This window comes from Mirounga angustirostris, unplaced genomic scaffold (genome assembly GCF_029215605.1).
Source record: "Mirounga angustirostris isolate CCGP_5_RB_7025 unplaced genomic scaffold, mMirAng1.0.hap1 SCAF_7, whole genome shotgun sequence".
Classification (NCBI taxonomy): Eukaryota; Metazoa; Chordata; class Mammalia; order Carnivora; family Phocidae; genus Mirounga; species Mirounga angustirostris.
The window spans coordinates 114,320,665-114,345,018 of NW_026991715.1; the positions used below are offsets into that span (position 1 = coordinate 114,320,665).

Below are 24,354 nucleotides of genomic sequence, written 5' to 3' on the forward strand. Positions count from 1 at the left end.
CTTTTTATGGCTGAATATTATATATATATTACATATAATTATATATTATATACATACACATTATAAACATATACATATATATGTATAATATATATTATATGTATTACTGAATATTTTATATATATATATATATATATATATATATATATATATATATATATCTCACAGTTTCTTTATTCTTCCATTGATGAGCACTTAACTTGCTTCCACATCTGGGCCATTGTAAGTGATGCTGCAGTGAGCATGGGGTGGTACAGATAATTTCTCAAGTTAGTGTGTTCATTTTCTTCAGATAAATACCTGGCAGTGGAATTTCTGGATCATATAACATTTTCTATTTTTAATTTTTTGAGGAAAAATTATTTTTAACTTCATATTTAGTTTTATGGCACATATTTTTGTACATTGCCTTAAATCCTGTGTGGAATGAAGTATGACAGAAATCAATAATAAGTACTATCCTAAATATTTGTATTAGCCTTGATGATTCCTTTTTCACTTGAATTGGGGTGTTTGAATTTACTGTTTCTTATTTTAAAAGCACAGTTTAGGGTAAAACCACAGCAGAAATCACAGCATAAACCTGGTTGAAGTTGGTGCCTGGCTGAAGGCTTGGTTTTTTTTTGCCCTTTGGGGGAGTGTGAATAGAGTGGGAAGTATATCATTTGCTTTTTTCTCATTTGCATGAAAGATAAGGACATAGTCTTCTAAGTTTTATTCAGAATGAAATCAGCATAGTAAAAACACAGCAGTTACAGATGTGAAAGAGAACTTGATTCCTTGACAAAATCAGTCCTACGGAAGCAGGAGTGGACCCTAGCTGTGCTCCACTTTACATCCAACTACATATAAAGACAAAGGTGGACTCTAGGACATCTTATGAAAATAAAACAAGCAACTGGTAGACCCAAGAAAATCATTTGTGGTCATAGTTTGTCTGAGATGGAGCAAGCTTGTTTTTAATCCAAGCCTGGTATTTCCGGGTTATTAGGGTGTAGATTCCAGGCTTCTTGGCATCACCACATTTATGACCTGCAGAGACTAAGGCATAGAAGGCACCTTTGCAAACCAAGGGGCCACCTGAGTCACCCTAGAAAGAAGAAAATAGACAGATACTTGGTGAGAAGCTATTGAACTTTTTCTACCATTAATTACCTGTTACTCAAAGGATTATTATGTGGGTCCTTGGTTTCTCTGTGTCCTCAAGAGTTCCTGATATAGCCCCTTACTCAGTGTGGGTTGTCTCTGTCTCTGGCCAGGGCAATGATTCTGTCCATTGTCTGTCTCTGTGTCCCTATCTCTGTCTGGGACCATGTTTCTGTCCATCTGTCTGTCTGTCTGTCTGTCTCTCTGTCCATATCCCTGTCTCCGTCTAGGACTACTTATATATACAACCTTTGATAATCAGTGACTATAGAACTTTATTCATTAAGGAATGAGTAGATATAAAGTTTAAAGGAATCTACTGAAATGAAAGAAATGTTTAAATTGTGGATTTCATCTTGGTGCTCACGGATCTGAAATCAAGTTGCTACTGAGATGGGCAGAGAGGAGAAATGTATCGTACTAAATACATTGGTGGCAGGGACTCTGTCTTTTTTTTTTTTTTTTCCCGTTTTTGCATTCTCCTGTAATTGAATATAATGCTCGGCACAAATACAACACTTTGTAAATACTTGCTCCGTGAACGGATTCTTGAGGACTCAGACCTAAACATGTAACTACAATTCTGTCAAGGAAAGTGACAGCGTGACAAGAGGGGGCTTTCAAATCTGAAGAGCAGCCTTTGCCTCTGCTGCCACTCCCATGGGGAACTGTAGCACTTTGTGCTCTGGTTGCCATGGAAAGAGAGGCTGAGGGGGATGACAATCTTGGGGCACGGCAGATACAGGTGATCTTTGAAAGCATCATGTCCTCCCCTCAACAAGGCTTAATACAGTATGATGTCAATAGTGCATTCTAATTTCTTAAAAATTAGTAATCCATCTGTGCTACGTGTCACCTGCAAACATGAACACCTATGTTTTTTTACTGCCTTGGAAAACAAGAGATTCTGAAAAGTATGCCTCCTTTCCTTTCAATCTGTCAACATCATTTAAGAAACACATACCATATACTTGAGCTTTTTGCATCTGGGCTTTCCAACACCTCTCTATTGATTGCCTACAATGGTGGGGTTTTTTGGGGGGGAAGGGAGTTATATTTTACACCACTAGTGACCTCAGAGTTGGTAGGCTTTCTAAGGATGGTAAGATCCCTTGGAAGAAGCCTGTAAAAGTTATCAGATGCAGTCTATCATCCTGATTCATGGACATTTAAAGAGTTCTTATGTGTTGGGGAAGTTCTTATGACTCATTCACATTGGTAGATGAGAAAGAATAGAGAACTCAGTGCAGGAATGGAGAGGAACTCTCTGGAGTTGTGATTTTCTGTTCTCCATACCTCTCCTCTGGGCTCGGAGCACATGGAGGTTCGACTGCATGCACAGCATTCTGAGTTGTCTATTTGATGGATGGGCTCTTACCTGGCAGGAATCCTTCTGGCCCCTGGTGTCTCCTGCACATACCATGTCTTCAGTTATAATAGGGTTGTGGTTATAATAACTTGGGCTGTTGCAAAGTTTTCGGTTTACAACCGTAACAGTAACTTCATGCAGGGTATCAGAGGTCCTTAAAAATTGTGGGTTGGTGGCTCCCCAGCCAGTAACCTGGCATTTTGTTCCAGCTCTGATATCATTTTTGGAGCTTGGGTGGAGCAGCTGGACATGTTTGTCAAGTGTTGCAGCCGTGTGAAGCTGACAGATTGAAAAGAACATAAATTATCATTTGTCCCCAGTAGTATTCTGCTATTAGTCTGAGCAATGTATGTGTGGTCCCTCTGGTCTAGGAAGGCATCCCTCTTCTTGAATCTACTTTGGTGGTAGCCTGCAGCTGTATTTGTGGTTGTTACTTTTCTGAAATGCTCTCCAATCCCTGTAGAGCTCAATGATGCTCAGGGAGGGAGCTTAGACAGAGCAGGAATTTTGCCCAGTCTTAAGCAAACTGGCCTTTGCTCTGCATTGGATGGTTTTCTGTGGAATAACATCCATAGGTCATGACTTTGAGGGCTGGGCTGTTTCCTGCTGGATAAGACCCTTGAGTATGGTCTAGACTAAGTCTGGACTAGACTAAGTATGGTCTAGACTAAGTTATAACTCACTTACGTGTCCCTGAATTCACTTGGTTGGCTCGGTTGTATAAAGGACTTGCAATTTTCATTTGCTAATGATAAAAGCATTTGGAGAAAAAAGCTTCCAGTGGGGATCTTTGGGCTTGTTGGGATGTTCCCCTCCCACATATGTGAGCATCAGGGTTGCTTTTCTTTGTTTAAACACAGACCTGATGCATTTGTGATAAATTCTTGTTTCTTTCAAGGCAGTATATAAAGTAAAAGGGGCCCTTATAGAATATGTCACATTTACCTCAAACATGGGGACAGTGCTAACAAAATCCTTTTCTGTAGATGATATAACAGCTGAACTATGTTGTATAAGAATGCTGGAGAAATTGAAGGAAGGCAACACTACATACCTTAATCAGCATAATATCATTTGATTTACGATATGATGTAAGTCTTGAGAATGGTATGAATTTTTCAATCTTAAATGTTTGTTTGGAGTCCTCTTTCTTTGAGAGAGAGTGTGCTCCTAAAATCACTTTGAAAAACTGGACTTTTGCATGCCTAAAAAAAAAGCAAAGAGAATAGAAGGAAGAGAACGAGTCCCAAATACCCCAGTGGGGAGTAGAAATGGTGGAGAACATAGAGGAACAAAGGCCATCTTTAAAGTAACTTGTTTGGATTAGGTGGAGTGACAGAGGTCTTAGTGAACCCAAGCATGAAAGGATGATATAAAGGGCCAAAAGACCTGCTCTCAGACCCACCCCACCTCAATTCCCTAGTATTTCAAAAGAATATCAGAACTTATACCCTACTGTGGGGAAAAGGAATGAAATTCTAATTGAGATCAAGTTTACAACAAAATTGTTAATTTATGTAAAAAGAAATTATATTTCTCAAGTTGTGGGTTGAGATTTATACCCACCATTGTTAATTTTTTAAATTAAGGTACAATATATATAACATAAAATTTATAATTTAAACCATTTTTAAATGTACAGTTCTGTGGCATTGAATACATTTACATTGTTGTTCTTTAATCACTACCATCAATCTCCAAAATTCTTACATCTTCCCAACATTAAGTGTTTTAATAACTAAAAAGTAAAGACTCAACTCTGCATTCACTAATCTGGTATATCTAGACCTCATCTCAGGGCCATATGGAAAATAAGATCCATTACATGGCTGTCAGATAAGCTATGTTCTGTCCTGTCAATTAGAAAGATAATTTGGACAAGAAAGGAAGACTTGCCTCAATGTGAAAAATCATTGCTAGTTTGAAATAAAGACACTGTAGGGTTAGTAGCCATTGATAACTCCATTGTGGAGATTTAGAGGATAGAAACAGGTGAGTTAGATAAAGAAACAAGAGTTGTTTTGCTTTGTTTTGTCTTATCCCTGGTCATATACAGCTCCAGTACCAGTGTTTTGATAGTGCGACAATTGATTTGATTTACTGCATGTCGACCAAATTACATTTACATCTAGTTATGGAAATAGAAATGTTTTCTTTTTTTGAGATCTTGACAACACCTTGGGGCATTCAGCATTCTATTAAAAAAAATCCCATTTTAATGTGTGCCTTTAGGAAGCTCCTTCAAATCCTTTAGGGAACAAGGAAGATTCTAGAAAGACTTACACTTGTTTACATGTAACTATTTCATTGTCACTTGAAAGAGGGATTAAGACAGATTATAATAAAAACATCCACACCCACATAAGTCAGATGGGGAAAGACAAATACCATAGGATTTTGCTTATGTGTGGAATCTAAAAAACAAAACAAATGAACAAACAAACAAACAGAAACAGAAACAGATTCACAGACACATAGAACAAAGTGGTTGTTACCAAAGGGGGGTGGTGGGCGGATGGGCAAAATAGGTGAAGGGAATTAATTAAGAGGTACAAACTTTCAGTCATAAAATAACTCGGTGGGGGGTGGGGCGTGCCTGGGTGGCTCAGTTGTTAAGCATCTGCCTTCGGCTCAGGTCATGATCCCAGGGTCCTGGGATCAAGCCCTGCATCGGGGTCCCTGCTCAGTGGGAAGCCTGCTTCTCCCTCTCCCACTGCCCCTGCTTGTGTTTCCTCTCTCACTGTGTCTCTCTCTGTCAAATAGATAAAGAAAATCTTAAAAAAAAAAAAAAAAAAAAAACTCGGGGATAAAAAATACAGCACAGGGAATATAGTCAATAATATTGCAATAACTTTTGTAATAGATGGTAAATACACTTATGCTGAGCATCCCATTATGTGCATAATTGCCAAATCACTATGTTGTACGTCTGAAACTCAAAATATTGTATGTCAACTATACTTCAATTAAAAATAAAAACACACACATACTCCCACATATGGATTCATAAAGATTAATAAGAATTAAAAGGCACAGAAACATACAGAAAACGGAAGAAAGTGTTGTTTCAGGTTCGAAGAAGGAGCTCAGGACTACAGTGGGGTGGGTTTGCCTATGGCAGGACTGTGACTGCCAGGAATGACCACTCTTCAGTTTCTACCAAAATAGTTTATTTTGGTTTATTTTGGGAATTTCAGCTCTATTTGTTGAAAAGTTTGCCTATTGCAAAATCAGGATGGGGATGAAATTTCTCAAAGGATGTGGATCAGATTTCCTAGGATTGATTCAAATTCAAATTCAACATACTCATTAAAACCAAACTGTGGAGGGGTGGGGGGGAGGGTGGAGAATGATACCAAATCCCCAGGACTACTGCTTTAACAGAAAAGATGGAAACATGTATAAAAAACACAAGGAAGGCTGTGGGGTACAAATGCGGGTGTGGAAGATGAATTTTGATTAGGGGATGTTTGCTGAGAAAATTTCTGGTTTTCCTCATCTTTTACCAACGTACTTGATTAGTTAATGCCTTTGAAATATTTTGGTTATTTTTGTCTCCACTAGGACATGTTAATACCCAATACAACGCAAGCAGACTATGAATGCTTTCTGACTTTCTGTTTCCTGATACACTCCAACTGGAATCTGAAAGGTCATTTTTTCTGCCCACAGGATACCTGGAATTACCTGAGTTTTAGGATGCCACCTCCTTAGCTAAACCCAGGTCTGAATTCACACAGAAATGTAATAATACCAGTGTTTTTCATTTGTTTATTGTAGGGTTTCTCTGCAGGTGGTCTTTGCTTCAGAATTCTCTGGAGATGTGTGTTTAAAATGCAGTTTTCTGAGTCCCACCCTGGACTTACCTGGAACAGAACTACATGCAGAGCAGGAACCAGAGTGTTGCTCACAGTAATCCTTTTCTGTCTACTGAAACATTATTTCCACTGGGCTTAAAAAGAACCCTTTCTCAGTGTTGTTCAAGCTGATGTGCGGTATAGTCCTCATTGGTGGAAGGGTTCTTTGGCCAAAGGTGACACACATGATAAGTAGGGAAATCGGGACTCAAACGCACCTTTTGTGATTCCAAGTCCAGGGCTCCTTTCCATGACACTCTGGAAGCCCCATGTCAAGCCCCTTCAAGCCCCTTATTTCCTCTGCCAGTTTGCCTCAGCACTGAGCCTTGTTTCTACTTAGATCCACTCCTCCAGGGCTGACAAAGACTGGGTCCTGACCCCCTGGAGGCTCTTTAGTCTAAGACACGAGGGAATTACCTGGCTGTTGGAGAGGGGCTATTACAGTCCCATCCTCAGCACGCCTGGATCATCAGACTTGTGCCTCAGTGACTACCACGGAAGGTACAGAAAATAACTTGATGACATGATATAACACTTACTACGTTATTGTGCTGTGCCAGGTTTTGTGCGAAGCATTTTACATATTGTCCCTCATTTACACCTCACAACAGTCCTGTGAGGGAGGTATTAGGATTATCCCCACTTTGCAGATGAGAAGATTGAGGCTCAGGTGAATGAACAAACTTGAGAAAGTCCCACAGATATTAAGGGGAGGCTCCAGGATGCAAATGCAGGCGGGATTGAAGCTCAACTGGGTTAAGCCCCCGGGGCCTGAATCTACACCATTCTACTCTGGATGCCCTGGGGCAGTCTGAGATGGTGGGGAGGCCAAGTGGAAGGGGCTGCGGCGGGGGCGGGGGTGTGTGTGGGTAGGGGGGTGTTCATCTAATTACAGCCCAGGCAGGTGAGAGGAGGGGATGCTCAGTGAGGGGTGAGATTCAGAAAAACAATGGAAAAGAGTTGGTGAGAGTTTTGCTTCTGATAAATTGAAATGCTGTAAATAAAATTAGACAAGAAGCTTTTTTACTGGTTTCCTTTTCTAGTTGGCAAGGCAACTAAGAGGGGCCAAGAGGCGCAGTAAGGAGCTGCGTGGATGGGGAGTGAGAAGGGGGCACCCCAGATCTGGCCTCCTTCACCGTTTTGCTGAAAGCAGAGGCTCAAGTTAGTAAGTATTCCCCCAGGATACTTGGGAGTACATTTGTGGGAAGCCACCATTAAACTATTTCATAAATATTTTGGATTTCATAAAGCTTAATATTTTTCTAAGCACCAATCCACCTACATTTTTACACCCAAGTGTCCTGGAGAGGAAATTTGATCCATATATTCTGGAGTTCTTTAAACTCTGGCCATTTAAAATGGTATTTAGCAAGAGTTGGTTTTTCTTTTCTTTTTTTCTTTTTTCTTTTTTTAATTCCAAGATCTCTTTTCCCCAATTTGTCAGTTTGAGGACCCACTCCTATCAAGTCAAGTTCACTTGACAAAATTTTAAATTCAAATTAATAGTATTATTTACTTTTGGAAAGCACTTTATGGCTTGTGAAGGACTTCACACACTGTGTTTTTGGCTTGGAAAAAAAAAAAAAAAAAGAAAGTCTTCCAATTTATTTCCTTCTTTCTACCCAGAATTTCTTGAGCATTTATAAGTCAAGGTCTATGTCTGGGGAGGTTAGAATCCACTTGAGTGTGTGCCATAAGGATATTTGAAGATGTGCATATCCTGAATTGAATGAACATTTCTTGATAGTCACCCTCTGCCTCGCTGGTCCTTCGGAGACAAGTGTTCTGAACAGGATAGAAGTGATAGGGATGTAAGGGTGGTTTCTATGACAGCAGAAACCCCATATGAATGACGTAGTCATATTAAACTGGAGATTAGTAGCTTGCTATTTAGAAATAAAACAGAAGTTCTCACTTCCTGCAGGCTTCAAAATTTCTAAATTTGTGTCTAGTCTTATTAAAATGTGGGCAATCGACATGGAGAAGCAAGTCAATTCAGTTGCTCCATAGTCTGGTTAGCAAACCATTATGGCCAAGAGATTCTTAAGTGAAGTGCTATAATGTTTGTAAGGAAAGAAAGCCCCATCTCTCCTTGGCTTATTCAGGCAAGAGACAGAAGAAAGAAACATAGAGACAAAAACAACAAAAACCAAATCCCCCCAAACCAACAAGTAAACAAAGCAACAAACACCAAATTGGTTTTCTATGGCTTTTCCTTTTGCAAAGGTTGCAGCATCCCAAGAAGAGCTTGGGACTTTTTAGCTGAAGTAAGAGAATCACAGACTGAAATGTACTTTGAGAAAAGCTTTTGTTCTAAGTATCCCAGAAAAATAGCTCTTTTTTCCTTGTAGAAATCATCTATAACTTTTTTTCCCTCTTTTTCTGCTGGGAAGTTTGTTGCCCCCTTATGGCTGTGATTCCCAAACTGTGGGCCTCAGGCCTCTGGGGTGGGAGGCAGGGCAGAGAAGTTAACATGAGGGCTCTAAAAATCCATTAACCACGCAGGCTTCTCGTACCTATAACAATAATGGCTGCAACTTATTTCTGCTTACTATATGTGCTAAGCATACTAAAATATTTAAATAGGTACTATTTAATCCTCCAAACCCCATGAAACAGGTACTACTATTATTATTCCCCTTTTGTAAAATGGGAAAGCAGAGATACAAACACAGGCTGTCTAGCAAGGTCAGGAAGGCCGCTGCCCCAATTACCACGGTTGTTGCCTTCCCTGGCCTTCCACGGAGGACTTGGATCTGTCCCATGGCCTGCCTGGGAAAGGTGGCCCAGTTCTCCCTGAAAAGGAAAACTCAGGGCGGAAAACTTGGATGGGCAAGAGGGTAAGTCAACTCCACCAGTTGGTCAGTGATCACGGAAGCTAAGGGTAGATGAAAGTCTTGCCATTTACTACAGCATGGACAGACTTAGAGGATAGTATGCTAGGAGAAATAAGCCAGAGAAAGACAAATACCATATGATTCCACTTACATGTGGAATCCACAAAATAACAAAGAAACAAACAAACAGTAACAGCAAAAAAGAGAAACAGACTCACAAATACGGAGAACAAACTGGTAGTTGCCAGAGGGGAGGGGTGGAGGGATAGGCAAAATGGACGAATGAGTAAGAGGTACAAACTTCCCAGTTTTAAAATAAATAAGTCACAGGGATGAAACTACAGCACAGGGAATATAGTCAATAATATAATACTTTAATCGTGGTGAACCTATCATAATGTACATAATTGTTGAATCACTGTTGTACCCCTGAAACTGATATTATACGTCAACTCTATTTCAATTAAAAGAATATACATATATATGATTGAACTGTTATTTATACCCCTTGATATTACATCTGTGTTCTTCAAACATTACAGTGCTCATTAAACTTAGAATGTTAAAAAACAAACTTCTCTCCAGGAGAGGCGAGCTTCTCTTCTAGCCGGTGGAGGTAGAACGCACAAGGTCAGAGCAGGTACTCACCGGGTGCGGCAGTGGGCCGCGGACAGCACCCACTGTGGGTGGATCAGCACGCCTCCACAGAGGTGGTGGCTGTGGTACTGGATGGAGGCCATGAATGGCCGGGAATGTGGCGACACTTCTCGCCCTCCAATAATCTCCATGCCGAAACCTACAGAAGAAAACCCAAAGATTTAATATGAAAGATCCAAGCGGATTATTTCATGTAATTCTTCTTCCAATAGTCATTATATCATTTCCAAGATAAAAAAAACCACCCTACAATCTCCTAATGGCTATAATAATTTTACCGATAAACACATGTACACTTAATAATATATAATATTATATATAACATATATAATATATAATTAAATAATATAAAATAGTATAATAAATTTAATAATTGATAATGCAGTTTCAAGGGATAGACATGGTTGGGAAAAATTTTCATTTCTAAATAACAACACAATCACTAGAAATTCATTTGATGCGTAAATGTGGTGGGTCTAGGAGGTACTTACACTCTGAAGTCATATAAGCCCCAGCTGTTAGGAAAAATAGAGGAAAAAAAGAAAACTTCACCATTTTGATGGCTTTGATTGAAGAAGCCTAGATGAAATATTCTGATGGCATTGGTGAAGGAAGAAGATTCTGAAGACTGAGCTTTGACCTTGAAAGTTTTATCTTTCTCACCACAAGTGTTTCAGACAGCAGTGGTGGAACTCGAATCTTGGTTTTTCACACCTATGTTTGAAAGTGTTTATCAGTTTGAGGAGATCAGATCTATGCTTTTAGCACTTTTTGGTGTATATGCAATAAAGAACTCATTTCAGGAGTGAACCCTCTTCAATATCTATATGAGTACTCATGTTATAAATGGGGAAAGAATAAAAAACATCCAAGCCATAAGAACTTAATGAAGCTGCAGATAGGATCCAAAGATGTTCATTGCTCTATAGCAATACTTTTTATTTTTCCTGGCAGAAAGTGGTGCCTATCATATTTAGTTTCTCTCTATTTTTCATCTGGACATAGATTTATTATGTGGAGAGACATGGAACCTTGCACAGATCGTGGTTGCATTGCAGTAGGTTTAGCTAAAGCCTGAACATCATCCAGAAAAACCCATATGTTTTGTAGCAAACTTATTCCTAGTCATGCCATTTACTCTAAATCTGACCAAATTTGGGTTAATTTTAGTTACATTTTTGGGAAATTTCATAATGTATTAGAGAGGAACATTGGTAACACATTTTTAATTCCGGGTCTCTCCTTTACTCATTTTTAATTGAAAGTAATCATGTGATTATCCAGGGCCTTGATAATAATATCTTTTAAAAATCAAAGACCGCATTTCGTCATTCTCCTCGGGAACAGATGATAAATATATAGCCTCGCTTTCTATGGTACTTTCTCTTTCACTACCAAAGCTATTAAACTTAAGATTCCACAAGATTCTGTTTGTGCTTCTTGCTGATCAATGGTGCAAATTTTATGAGTACAAATAGATAAATCTGGCACTGGAACCCCAATCCAGAAATACTGACCAAAATTTACCTTGAATTCACAGAAATTATTTTCTTTTTTCTAAGATATAGGCATCCTATCCCTTATTTTTTTTTTTATAAAGGAGAATTGAAATCCAGAGCTATTATGCTTGGCAGATTGCAAGAGAATCCTACCAAATTGTTTTTTAGCATAAGACAGTAGGAATAATAATAAACAATATTATAATTATATAGGATATATTATAATTTAATTATGTAAGTGTCTTAAATTGTTATTATTTCCAAATTCTCTTTACATGATCATTTATATACTTTCATGTTTTCTTAATTTACCTAAGGTTCCACAGCATGTAACGGGGACCAAATTATTTGCCTGACCTGAAATAACTTGTATGTTAATAAATGTGCTGCCAGGGCATAGAAGTTGAAAAATATCCTGTTTTCACTTTACAAGGATGCAGCAAAGTAAAGTAAAGCTCTTCTGGGTGTTACATAAGCAGAATTAACAGCAAAATGAATGCAGAGTGGTGACTTCCTGTTGCAGAGTCCCAGCGGGTGAGACAAGGGGGAGTGGATTAAGAAAAGCCACAAACTTCATAAACCAAACTTCTTAGTTGCAGCCAAACGTCCCTATGAATTTTCAAGTCATCTTTGTCACTGCTAATGTGCCTTAGGTAGATCGCACATAAGCCACTTTTCCAAGCTGCGAAGTGGATCTAGTGATGCCAATTCCCTCCTATATCCCAGTGATGCTGGGGACATAAGGAAAATCATGTGTGGTGTGCAGAAGTGGTTTGAACTCTGAGGAGGAAATGAACTGTGTAAGAGACAAAGCTTCATTTCTGGAGGGGTCGGGAGGCATGGTTAAAACATCTCTCAGCTGCTTATTTCTATGTAGTGAGGACTCATACCCACGTAGCTTTTTACAAATTGCTAAGCATCTTCAACTGAATTTCCAGGGAGGTGGCCGTCAGTCTTGTTTTGTGGATAAAGAGTTGCTAAAGATTACCAAGCTAGCAGGTGGCAGGGTCGGTTCTTCAGCCCTTAGGTGCTGGCTCCAGGCTCCACGTTGCTTTCAACCTGACCACATGTCTCCCCCGCTTTGAGAAGTCCCTGAAGTTTAGATGTGCTAAGAGGCAAGCTGGCTCTGCAGAGGGGAAAAAGGAGTTAGCCATATACACTGCAATGAGACATGGGTGAGATTTAGTTCAATTGGGAGGACAGTCTCATAACTCTTTCTTGTAGCTGACCCGGAAAATTCTGAGAATCAATTTGGTTTATAGTAATGAGTTATTTGCTTTTGGCTTCAGACCGATGCGCCAGTTAATAGTATCATTTGTTATTATATTCAGGATCCTGGATTTGAGAACAGTGAGCTGTGTAACATGATGAGCTCGGCGATCCAATTTATTTCTGGGTGTTGGTTTTGTTCTGTTGAGTCTGCTGTGGGGAGAGCCGTGTTTGCTTTGGATGGCTTTTGCAGCAGCTGTGCTGGGCTGAGCGAGTGTGTGGCGGTGCTCAGCACTGGACCGGCTTCACAAATCAGGGACCTTGCGGTCCGCCTGTGCTGCGTGGTGCTCAGCGGTCCTCATGAGCTGCTCTTGGAGAGAGCAAAAACAGTGCTTTTGTTTTCCTTCATCCCTCCTCTCTCTTTTGATCCTCCAGTGTTTTGGGAGACCCTTATGGAACAGCTGTCTGCCCAAAGACCACGTGTGGTTCCCTCCGTTGGGTTGCTTTCTTTCCCAGACTAGACACCTGCTTCATCACTTTCATTAGCCTTGCCCTCTAAAGCCATGCCGTTCAAAACGTGTCCCCAGAACTGTCTCCGTCCGTGACCTGTTCATTACCCACCTAGGGCAAGCTAAGGACAGAAACTGAGTGTCAGTTTAGAAGCAGTTACAGCCATTTGTCAGGGCTCCATACTAATTTATTTTAGTTAATAAAATGCTATTTATTATCTGTTCAGTCTAATCATAAAATAGGGCATATATTCTTTATGCCTTTTATAAAATTTAAGTTTTCTTTTTTTTTTCTTTTATTTTTTTTTTAAAGATTTTATTTATTTATTTGACAGAGAGAGAGACAGCGAGAGCAGGAACACAAGCAGGGGGAGTGGGAGAGCGAGAAGCAGGCTTCCCGCCGAGCAGGGAGCCCGATGTGGGACTCGATCCCAGGACCCTGGGATCATGACCTGAGCCGAAGGCAGACGCTTAACAACTGAACCACCCAGGCGCCCAAAATTTAAGTTTTCTATTTACTTGTGTTGCATGGTATGAAAGTATTGGTCCACAATGGACTAAAACTGAAACCAAACAAATGAACAACAACAACGAAAACCCCAAACACACCTGGTCTTCCCCGCAGGTAGTTTGACCACGGCTCTGTACACACAGCTGCAAAGTAGATCTGTTTCAAGCTCTTTCCTTCTCTTCCCTTTTAGCCTCCTTTGAAAAAATTTCCCAACACCAAGATTTCCAAGACTCCCCTGGCTGTCCCATCCTCCTCAGCCCCAGGCATGTGAGATCAGGATTTGGCAGAATTCCCCTGGGTCCTTCCTTTATGGCCTTCCACCCTACGAGCCTTGACTTCTGTCCAATAATGGTTTCACTCATTTGATCAATGAATCTGCTAACAAATATGGTGAAACTATGGCAGTTTTGAAAATTGGCTGGGGGAAGCCCCTGGGTGGCTCAGTCGGTTAAGCGGCTGCCTTCGGCTCAGATCATGATCCCAGGGTCCTGGGATCGAGCCCCGCATCGGGCTCCCTACTCTGCAGGGAGCCTGCTTCTCCCTCTCCCTTTGCCTGCCTCTCTGCCTGCTTGTTCTCTCTCTCTAGCTCTCTGTCAAATAATAAAATCTTTTTTAAAAAAAAGAAAAGAAAATTGGCTGGGAAAGGCTATTGGGGTGCTGTATGAGGACATTGTGTCCAGAGGTCCCAAGAAAATATACCAACCCAGCTTCACATTACATCCATGCCTCCCACGAGATTTTTTAAAACGGATGAGCTTGAGAACAATCGCTATAAGGAATGCAAAGTATCCCTTGATGGGGACCTGGGGTGGGGATTTGGCCTGAACCTCAAGGGCAGAGGTTTCTCAGTGGTCTCCATAGTCAATGGTTTCTCTTGGGCAGAGAAACTGGGGGAGCTGGGTTGCAGCATATGCAGCTCTGCTTTTTCCTAAGCCCCATAAATACTTACAAGAACTGTTCCAGGACCTCCCCGTGCTGGAATGGTGGTGGGGATGAGAGTGGATTGGAAGGAAATTTGTTGTATCTTCCTCCATCTTAACTTTTTTCATCAGAACATATTTTGCATGTGAATCACCACCTTCCTTTCTTAAATAGGAATTTATGGTGAAGGGGGCTCCTAGTGCTCCCCGAGCTGGCTGCCTCGTCAGACACTGTCCTCTCAGCTGGTTCTCTAGGCTGCAAGCTGACATCTCTTCATTTTCTTTTCTTCTTCAGGGTGGCTTTTGATGTTCATTTTCACTGAGCTGAAATGTTTTGGGAGTGATGAGGAGAGTCCCACATGGGGTGGTCCCTGCGATGTCCTGGACCTGAGGCAGATCCAGAAAATCTTGCACTCACGCTGTCTCCAGTCTCTGTCCTAAACGATTTACGCATGTGAAAATCCTTTCACCAGGGATGACTGCCAAAGGAAGGTTTGTAGCCCTGACCTCTCTTCCCAGCTCCAGGCCTGTGGGGACACTGGCCTTGCACAGAGGAATTGAGGACTTTTGAGCCTGGTAGGGTTTTAGGGAGAAAACTGGGATCAATATGTAGGTCAAGTCAAGGAAAGAGCCAGATGATAATGACCAGAAGAAAAGAAGAAGCAGGAAGGGAAGGCAAAGGGAAGGAAATAAATATTGTAGAGAAAGAAGGAAACGATCAGTTGAAGATGAGAGAACACATCCATTTATATTTAAACATCTCAGATGTGTCCCAAGCCAAATATATCAGCTTTCTACAATAGAAACAGGTCTTTAAAAAGGAATCATCTTATTCTATTGAAAGCAAGTCCGTTGTTTGAACTAATCAGAAGGGTTTCATAAAATAAATAAAGTCACAGGAGGCAAAATAGTAAGTATTTCAAAGGGGATGGTCAGATTTGTTAATGAGGGTATGGCCCAGCTGAAACTCAAAAAATCAATGTTTCATTTAGATGAGATCAAGTAGAAATTATCATGTAGTTCTAAGCATGATAGAAATCATCTTACCAAAGGCTGATGATTGACCAAACAACACACATGCAGATTTGTTAATGAGGCTATGGCCCAGCTGAAACTCAAAAAATCAATGTTTCATTTAGATGAGATCAAGTAGAAATTATCATGTAGTTCTTTTTTTTTTTTTTTAAAGATTTTATTTATTTATTTCAGAGAGAGAGAGAATGAGAGAGAGCACATGAGAGGGGGGAGGGGCAGAGGGAGAAGCAGACTCTCTGCCAAGCAGGGAGCCCGATGCGGGACTCGATCCCGGGACTCCAGGATCATGACCTGAGCCGAAGGCAGTCGCTTAACCAACTGAGCCACCCAGGCGCCCTTATCATGTAGTTCTAAGCATGATAGAAATCATCTTACCAAAGGCTGATGATTGACCAAACAACACACATGCATAGGCATACACATTCTAGCACATCTCCATCCCCTCTCCGCCACTATCCCTGAATCCCTATCCTACTTTTTATCACAAATTGCAGGTGGATCAAAGACTGTCTATGAAAAATGAAATAATTATAAATCTAAGTGAAATCATAATTTTTAAAAAGGATTTATTTATGGGGCGCCTGGGTGGCTCAGTCGTTAAGCGTCTGCCTTCAGCTCAGGTCATGGTCCCAGGGTCCTGGGATTGAGTCCCGCATCGGACTCCCTGCTCTGCGGGGAGCCTGCTTCTCCCTCTCCCACTCCCCCTGCTTGTGTTCCCTCTCTCGCTGTGTCTCTCTCTGTCAAATAAATAAATAAAATCTTTAAAAAAAAAAAAGGATTTATTTATTTATTTATTTCCGAGAGAGAGCATGAGGGTGCCTGGTGGGGATAGAGGGAGAGAATCTCAAGCAGATTCCCTGCTGAGCTCGAAGTGGTTGCTTAATCTCACAGACCCTGAGATCATGACCTGAGTTGAAATCAAGGGTCAGACACTTAACTGACAGAGCCACCCAGGTATCCCTGAAATGGTAAATCTAAAATACTGTTGGAGAGGGGAAGGCAGAAAGGAACCATCAGTATTAGAGCATATAAAATTTTATGACTTAATGTAAGGCAAACAACACTATAGATACATCCAAGACTTATGACAAAATGTTTGTCATTTGTATTGAAAAACATTCCCCCTGGAAGAGAATATCTTTAATATATGAAGTGGTCTTACAGATTGATCAAAAAAGATAAGAGTCATAATAAGTGGGCTCAACTGCTGAGCAAATCAATATAAATACAAATAAAATAATATTTTAGTCAATTTTCCTCAATAGGGACCTATAAATAATATTTTGAATAATTATTTAAAATAATATTTTAAAATCTTGGTAATTATAGGATAAAAAATAAAGCACATTGCACATTTTTTTGCAAAGTTTAGGAGGTATAGGTTTGATATATATATAAGAGCATAACAATGATAGTAAGTACTGGTAAAAAGACTACCAGACTAAGAAGATAGAAGTCAACAAAGGCATAATCTACTAAATTCTCATGGTTGACGGGTCAGTTGATGGATTTTTAGCAACAATGGAATTGTGATATTTCTCTTTTTTTTTAAAGATTTTTTTTTTAATTTATTTATTTGAGAGAGAGAGAGAGAGAAAGCATGAGCAGGGTGGAGGGACAGAGGGAGAGGGAGAAGCAGACTCCCTGCTGAGCAGGGAGCCTGACATGGGGCTCGATCCCAGGATTCTGGGATCATGACCTGAGCCAAAGCCAGACACTTAACCGACTGAGCCACCCAGGCGCCCCTGGAATTGTGATATTTCTTTTATTTTTTTAATTTTTTTAAATTTTATTTTATTATGTTATGTTAGTCACCATACAATACATCGTTAGTTTTTTCTTTTTTTAATTTAATTTTATTATGTTATGTTAATCACCATACATTATATCATTAGTTTTTGATGTAGTGTTTCATGATTCATTGTTTGCGTATAACACCCAGTGCTTCATTCAATACGTGCCCTCTTTAATACCCATCACTGGGTTAACCCATCCCTCCACCCCCTTCCCCTCTAAAACCCGCAGTTTGTTTATCAGAGTCCATAGTCTCTCATGGTTCGTCTCTCCCTCCGATTCCCCCCCTTCATTTTTCCCTTCCTTCTCCTAATATCCTCCATGCTATTCCTTATGTTCCACAAATAAGTGAAACCATATGATAATTGACTTTCTCTGCTTGACTTATTTCATTTAGCATAATCTCCTCCAGTCCCATCCATGTTGACGTAAAAGTTGGGTATTCATCCTTTCTGATGGCCGAGTAATATTCCATTGTATATATGGACCACATCTTCTTGATCCATTCATCTGTTGAAGGGCATCTCGGCTCTTTCCACAGTTTGGTTATTGCGGACATTGTTGCTATGAACATTGGGGTGCATATGGCCTTTCTTTTCACTACATCCTTGTCTTTGGGGTAAATACACAGGAGTGCAATTGCTGGGTCATAGGGTAGCTCTCTTTTTAATTTTTTGAGGCACTTCCACACTGTTTTCCAAAGTGGCTGTACCAACTTGCGTTCCCACCAACAGTGTAAGAGGGTTCCCCTTTCTCCACAACCTCTCCAAAATGTGTTGTTTCTTGCCCTGTCAATTTTTGCCATTCTAACTGGTGTAAGGTGGTGTCTCAATGTGGTTTTGATTTGAATTTCCCTGATGGCTAATGATGATGAACATTTTTTCATGTGTCTGTTAGCCATTTGTATGTCTTCTTCAGAGAAGTGTTTTTTCATGTCTTCTGCCCATTTTTTGACTCGATTATTTGTTTTTTGGGTGTTGAGTTTGAGAAGTTCTTTATAGATCTTCGATATCAGCCCTTTATCTATAGTGTCATTTGCAAAAATCTTCTCCCATTCTGTGGGTTGCCTCTTTGTTTTGTTGACTGTTTCCTTTGCTGTGCAGAAGCTTTTATCTTGATGAAGTCCCAAAAGTTCATTTTTGCATTTGTTTCACTAGCTTTTGGAGGTGTATCTTGAAAGAAGTTGCTGTGGCCAATGTCAAAGAAGTTATTGCCTATGTTCTCCTCTAGAATTTGATGGATATCTCACATTGAGGTCTTTCATCCATTTTGAGTTTATCTTTGTGTATGGTGTTAGAGAATGGCCGAGTTTCATTCTTCTGCATGTGGCTGTCCAATTTTCCCCAAAAAATAGAAACAGAAGGAAATCTTCCAGACTCATTCTATGAGGCCAGCATTACCTTAATCCCCAAACCAGGCAAAGGCCCCATGAAAAAGGAGAACTTCAGACCGATACGCCTGATGAATATGGATTCCAAAATCCTCGGCAAAATCCTAGTTAATAGGATCCAACAATACATTAAATGGATCATCCACCACAACCAAGTGGGATTTATCCCCGGGATACAAGGGTGGTTCAACATTCGCAAATCAATCAATGTGATAGAACACATTAATAAGAAGAGAGAAAATGGGGCGCCTGGGTGGCTCAGTTGGTTAAGCGACTGCCTTCAGCTCAGGTCATGATCCCAGGGTCCTGGGATCGAGTCCCGCATCGGACTCCCTGCTCTGCGGGGAGCCTGCTTCTCCCTCTCCCACTCCCCCTGCTTGTGTTCCCTCTCTCGCTATGTCTCTCTCTGTCAAATAAATAAATAAAATCTTTAAAAAAAAAAAATAAGAGAGAGAAGAACCATATGGTCCTCTCAATTGAGGCAGAAAAAGCATTTGACAAAATACAGCATCCTTTCCTGATTAAAACTTTTCAGAGTATAGGGATAGAGGAAACATTCCTCAAGTTCATAAAATCCATCTACGAAAAACACACAGAGAACATCATCCTCAATGGGGAAAAGCTGAGAGCCTTTCCTTTAAGATCAGGAACACGTCAAAGATGCCCACTCTCGCCACTATTGTTCAACATAGTACTAGAAGTCCTAGCAACAGCAATCAGACAACAAAAAGAAATAAAAGTATTCAAATTGGCAAAGAAGAAGTCAAACTCTCTCTTTTTGCAGATGACATGATACTTTATGTGGAAAACCCAAAAGACTCCACCCCCAAATTACTAGAACTCATACAGCAATTCAGTAATGTGGCAGGATACAAAATCAATGCACAGAAATCAGTTGCTTTCTTATACACTAATAATGCAACTGTAGAAAGGGAAATTAGAGAAATGATTCCATTTACAATAGCACCAAAAACCATAAGACACCGGAATAAACCTAACCAAAGAGGTAAAGGATCTATACTCTAGGAACAATAGAACACTCATGAACGAAATTGAAGGAGACACAAAAAGATGAAAAAACATTCCATGCTCATGGATCAGAAGAATAAACATTGTTAAAATGTCTATGCTACCCAGAGCAATCTATACCTTCAATGCCATCCCAATCAAAATTCCAATTTCAAAGTGCTGGAACAAACAATCCTAAAATTTGTATGGAATCAGAAAAGACCCCGAATCACCAAGGAAATGTTGAAAAAGAAAAACAAACCTGGGGGCATCACGCTGCCTGATTTCAAGCTATATTACAAAGCAGTGATCACCAAGACAGTATGGTACTGGCACAAAAACAGACATATAGACCAAAGGAACAGAATAGAGAGCCCAGATATGGACCCTCAACTCTGGTCAAATAATCTTTGACAAAGCAGGAAAAAATATGCAATGGGAAAAAGACAGTCTCTTCCATAAATAGTGCTGGGAAAAGTGATATTTCTTTTAGATCATGAACTGTTTAAATCATCTTTCCTTCTTTCAGTTCCTTAATTCACCTCTTTTTCTCTCCGAAGTCCAAAATACACACTTTCTATTCTCGCCAGAATTTCAGATCACCGACCTTCTTGCAACGTAGCCATGTCCACTAGCTCTCTTCTGCACACGTCTGACCTCTTTTCAGTCTGAACAAGACAGTCATAGTAACAAGGTCCACATATCAACTCCAGGCTTGTCTACCTTCATAACCTTCTACTACAGAACGGCCCAACTACACAACACCCTTGCCGTTTGCTTTCTCAGATTCTAGCTTAAAGAGTACTCCTGCAGAAATCACAGAGCCTAGTGGGCCACCCCACCAGCTCAAAAGTAGGGTGTTCACTGTGCTCTAGAAATTCTTTCACTCATGTCTTTTTCATTCTCTAGATCATGGGCCACAATACCCTTCCCAGACTTTCTTCATCTTCCCCAGGATCCTGTTTCCCACTTTACTAGATACCATCATGTCGCCTTCTACTTCAGAAGTTGAAGGAGAATCTGTCTCTTTATCAAACTACTCATCTTTTCTTCCTGGTCAAGTGGGAACACCTCTAAAGAGGGACACCTTTATTCTTTTCCTCATCTCCTGGGGACTTTAACTTTTAATTATTTCTTTAAATAGCAACTTGAATTTCTACATGTTCACTAGCTCATTCCTTCAATATTCATCCATCCATCCATCATCCATCCATCTATCCCTACATTAATTTTGTATGCAAGCAACAGACCTATCTATTCATGAAAGATATTCACTTGAATATGTTTGATCCTCAGTTTATCATTCCTTTTCCTTTTTTCATAATCAATTTCTTACTATCTTTTGTCATCCTGACAAATTGTTTTCATTTCTCGCTTTACTAGTGAAATACATTTTCAGTGACTCTTGTCATGGCTTTTCTCAGTCCTCATTTTTTTTTTTTTTTTTTTTTTTTTTACTTTTTTGCATCCTTTTACTCTGCTGACCAGCTTTTCCTGGAAGAATCCTTTGTCCCTGACTCCTGATATGCTATATGTATATTCTTCACCCCTTTCGTCACTATTTGTCTCTTTACTGCCACTTCCTCTTCCTGTTCTCCAAATTCTCTCCAGAAGTCTCTCTACTCTCTTCAGCCCAACCTTTCCCAAATTGTGTACCCATAGGTGTGATGATAGCAGTTGTCCTGAAGCAAGAAGCATTCTGTTGTCCAAGAAGTTTCAGGAACAAATAGGCAATTCAATGAAGATAAGTGTAGTTTTGGTCTTCAAGACTTCTTCAAGCCTTTAAATGCTAATATGCATTGTTAATATCCAAGGGGCTCTGTGGAGCTAGAGTATGCTCACTTTCTCAACTTTATTTTACCACAGAACAGTTCTTTTTATAGAACGTGTCCGGACACCTGAATTCCATTCAACTCATGATGGAAAACAGTGAATATCTTCAATTTTCCATCATGACCTCTTTTCATAATATTGCTCCACCAACTATTCTCCTGTAGCCTCTCCTGCTACCTTCCACATGTTGCGCTTCCTAATCATTCTGGGTGGAAGTAACTTTTCCCTCTTCCAAAAGCAAGAGGAAGCCTTAGAAGTCATGTTAACATCTTGCTTGATATTATTATGATATTTATCATATTCAGCCTATTCATCTGAGATTGTTAGCTTCTCGAGAACTGTGTCTGTGCACTTCGCACCAGCAAGGAATGATTTCAGCTGCAAGCAGCAAAAAATCCAACCCAGAGGGACTTAAACAACAAGGAAATTCGCTTTCTCATGTAACAAGAAACTCAGGGGTAAGACACCAGGGTTGATTAATTCAGGGCTCAATGTTACTATCAAGACTCAGGGGTTCATCCTCAGTCCTTGTGTTCACTAACCTCATGACCCCAGGTGTCACATTTGGGTACAAGGTTAGAGGGAACTAAAAATCCACAGCAATTCCTGCAGGTGTATTTTAGGATGCCACACCTTTCCCAGAAGCACATTGGCATCTCTCCCTCCCACATTTTGTTGGACAGAGTAAGATCACGTTCCTTCCTGAAAACAGTCACTAGCAAGCAGAATGAGGTTTCCCATTTCCCACTGGACTGCCTTGGGTACATCTATGGAGCTGGGGTTTGGATCATCTTTGAGGAGGAATAAACCTGAGCAAAATAGGGATTCTGTTAGCAAGGTGGGAATGGACAGAAGTATATTTATATCTTACTATATATACTTATATACTTACCTCTGCTCCCCACAGAGTAAAATGAACATTCTATGGACTTGCTAAGTGAGCAAAAGGATAGGTAGGTGGTTGTGCCAAACTATGTGTTTCGTCAAGATTTTATAACTTGCTACCTGTCTACTACATTTCCTGACTTTTCAGGAGGAAGACTCAAAATTTACCTGAGAAGGAATATTCATAGGTGAATATTTATAATTACTAACTCTATATTTGAAATAGTAAAGCCTTTGTCCTCCCTATACTCTTTTATACCAGTAATATCAGGAACCAGGAATATAGTAGAGCCATTTTGAGTAAATGTCTCCAAGGGAATTCACAGTGATAAAATCAAAATAACAAAATAGATTCTAAATTAAGATTTTCATTGTTTTCATCAACAAAATTATAACTTTGGGAAGCTTCTTTTTCTTTTCCCTCATATTCAAGATAGCAACCATATCACACTGTAAGTGATTTGATGCCAACAGTTGAATCAGTCTGTATTTTAATTTAGTATTTCCTCCAGACATTCTTTGAACATGTGTCAACAGGAAAGAACATGTTTCAAAATCCACTTCTAATCATTTCTCCCTTAATAAAGTTTGAATGTTTCTTTTAGTTCTCTCTGTGCTTTCTGAAATTTGCCAAAAAACAAATAAACAAATAAAACAAAATAAAACAAAACAAAAACCCAGAACTATCAGAACTGGTCAAGACCAAATTCCTAAGAAGGTAAAATTGACCATGGGGACACTTTCATCTCTATTCTCAGTATCTTGATTTCTCTTAACAATCCTCATCTGCAAAGATTTATTGTCAGCAAATACCAGCCAACATCTCATAGCTCAAAAATATTTTAAGGTGTTGCCTCTTTATCATGTATTCTCATTTTATTTAATGTTTCTTAAATAATAATAATAAAAACTCTACAGATCTTTAATAATGGGCTGTCAGGTATGGCGGCAGGGATGAAGACGGTTGGGTAGAGAATATTCCTTGTTTTGATCAAGTCACACCACATCGGCATCATCTATTCTGGCTAAGTAATAGGCCGGTTCTAGACATATTTTATTTTTACATATTATTGGGTAATTGATAAGCCAGAAGCCCCTGAGCTGCCAATGCTGAGATGTTTAAAACTGTTACACTAGAAGTGCTAAGGCCCAATGTGTGTAGATTGTGTGGTAGGTGGCCAGAGAAATGTTTTAAAGTTTGGATTTCAATCAGAGAGTACTCTTCTAACTAGAATGAGTTTCAAACCTGTCTCTGAAAAAGCAAAGAAGAAGAAGAGTGAGGGCCCTAGGAACTATGTGCTTCCAGTTCACAGACTGCATTCACACACACAGAGAAGCCATTTCCATGTAACATGTAGCAAGAATATAGGAAGCCGGGCAGTGAGATAGCATGATGATAAGGAAGATGGCCCTTCTCTGAGTGGCACTGGGCTTATGGTACTAACTGCCAGACACCTGTTGTAAGAACAAAGTCTCATGCAGTCAGAAGTCAAAAAATTGTCTTTGTGACTCACTTGATAGGATTGAGGCCAGTAGGTTGCTACACCAGCTGACAGTATTCAAAGAGACCAACTCAGCCAAACCCAAGGATGCTTGGTGTGGGATCTAAATCATGGTGCTCAGTAGTCTAAAAGATGAGGAGGCTTTTAATAATTCATAGTCCAGGGGAGAAAAAAACTCTCCTAGAAGACCTATCAACTTTCCATCCCAGACATCTAGAATAGTCTTGTTTGTTCTTTAGGCTTTTACTTTTGTGAAGGTGTCAAGAGATCCATATAGAGAAGAGACTGGTGACGGGGAAGGTCACATGCATCCAAATGACCAATCCTCTTGGAGAAAAGGGTCAGAAAAAATTGATAAAAGAAATCCCTTGGTCAAAACCAACATACGGTAAA

The 24,354-nt window shown here is 39.9% G+C and overlaps 1 protein-coding gene across 1 annotated transcript; it reads right to left on the reverse strand.

The window, feature by feature from the left end:
* Positions 1–588: 588 nt before the first annotated feature.
* Positions 589–10,520, reverse strand: GZMK (granzyme K). The gene is made up of 5 exons (XM_045887838.3): positions 10,358–10,520; positions 9,858–10,005; positions 3,570–3,720; positions 2,525–2,794; positions 589–1,090 (listed from the first exon to the last, which is right to left on the reverse strand). Exons 1-5 carry the CDS (start codon positions 10,419–10,421, stop codon positions 917–919), a joined length of 807 nt encoding a protein of 268 aa, XP_045743794.1. The 5' UTR covers positions 10,422–10,520; the 3' UTR covers positions 589–916.
* Between the last annotated feature and the right edge of the window lie 13,834 nt (positions 10,521–24,354).

Bases quoted from the DNA above. Each gene is read 5' to 3' on its own strand.
- GZMK (XM_045887838.3), bottom strand. From the start codon at position 10,421: ATGGTGAAGTTTTCTTTTTTTCCTCTATTTTTCCTAACAGCTGGGGCT. The intron at 10,006-10,357 runs GTAAGTACCTCC...TTTCTTCTGTAG, and splicing joins GGCTTATATGACTTCAGAGT to GTTTCGGCATGGAGATTATT. The intron at 2,795-3,569 runs GTATGTAGTGTT...TCAATCTGTCAG, and splicing joins ATGATATTATGCTGATTAAG to CTTCACACGGCTGCAACACT.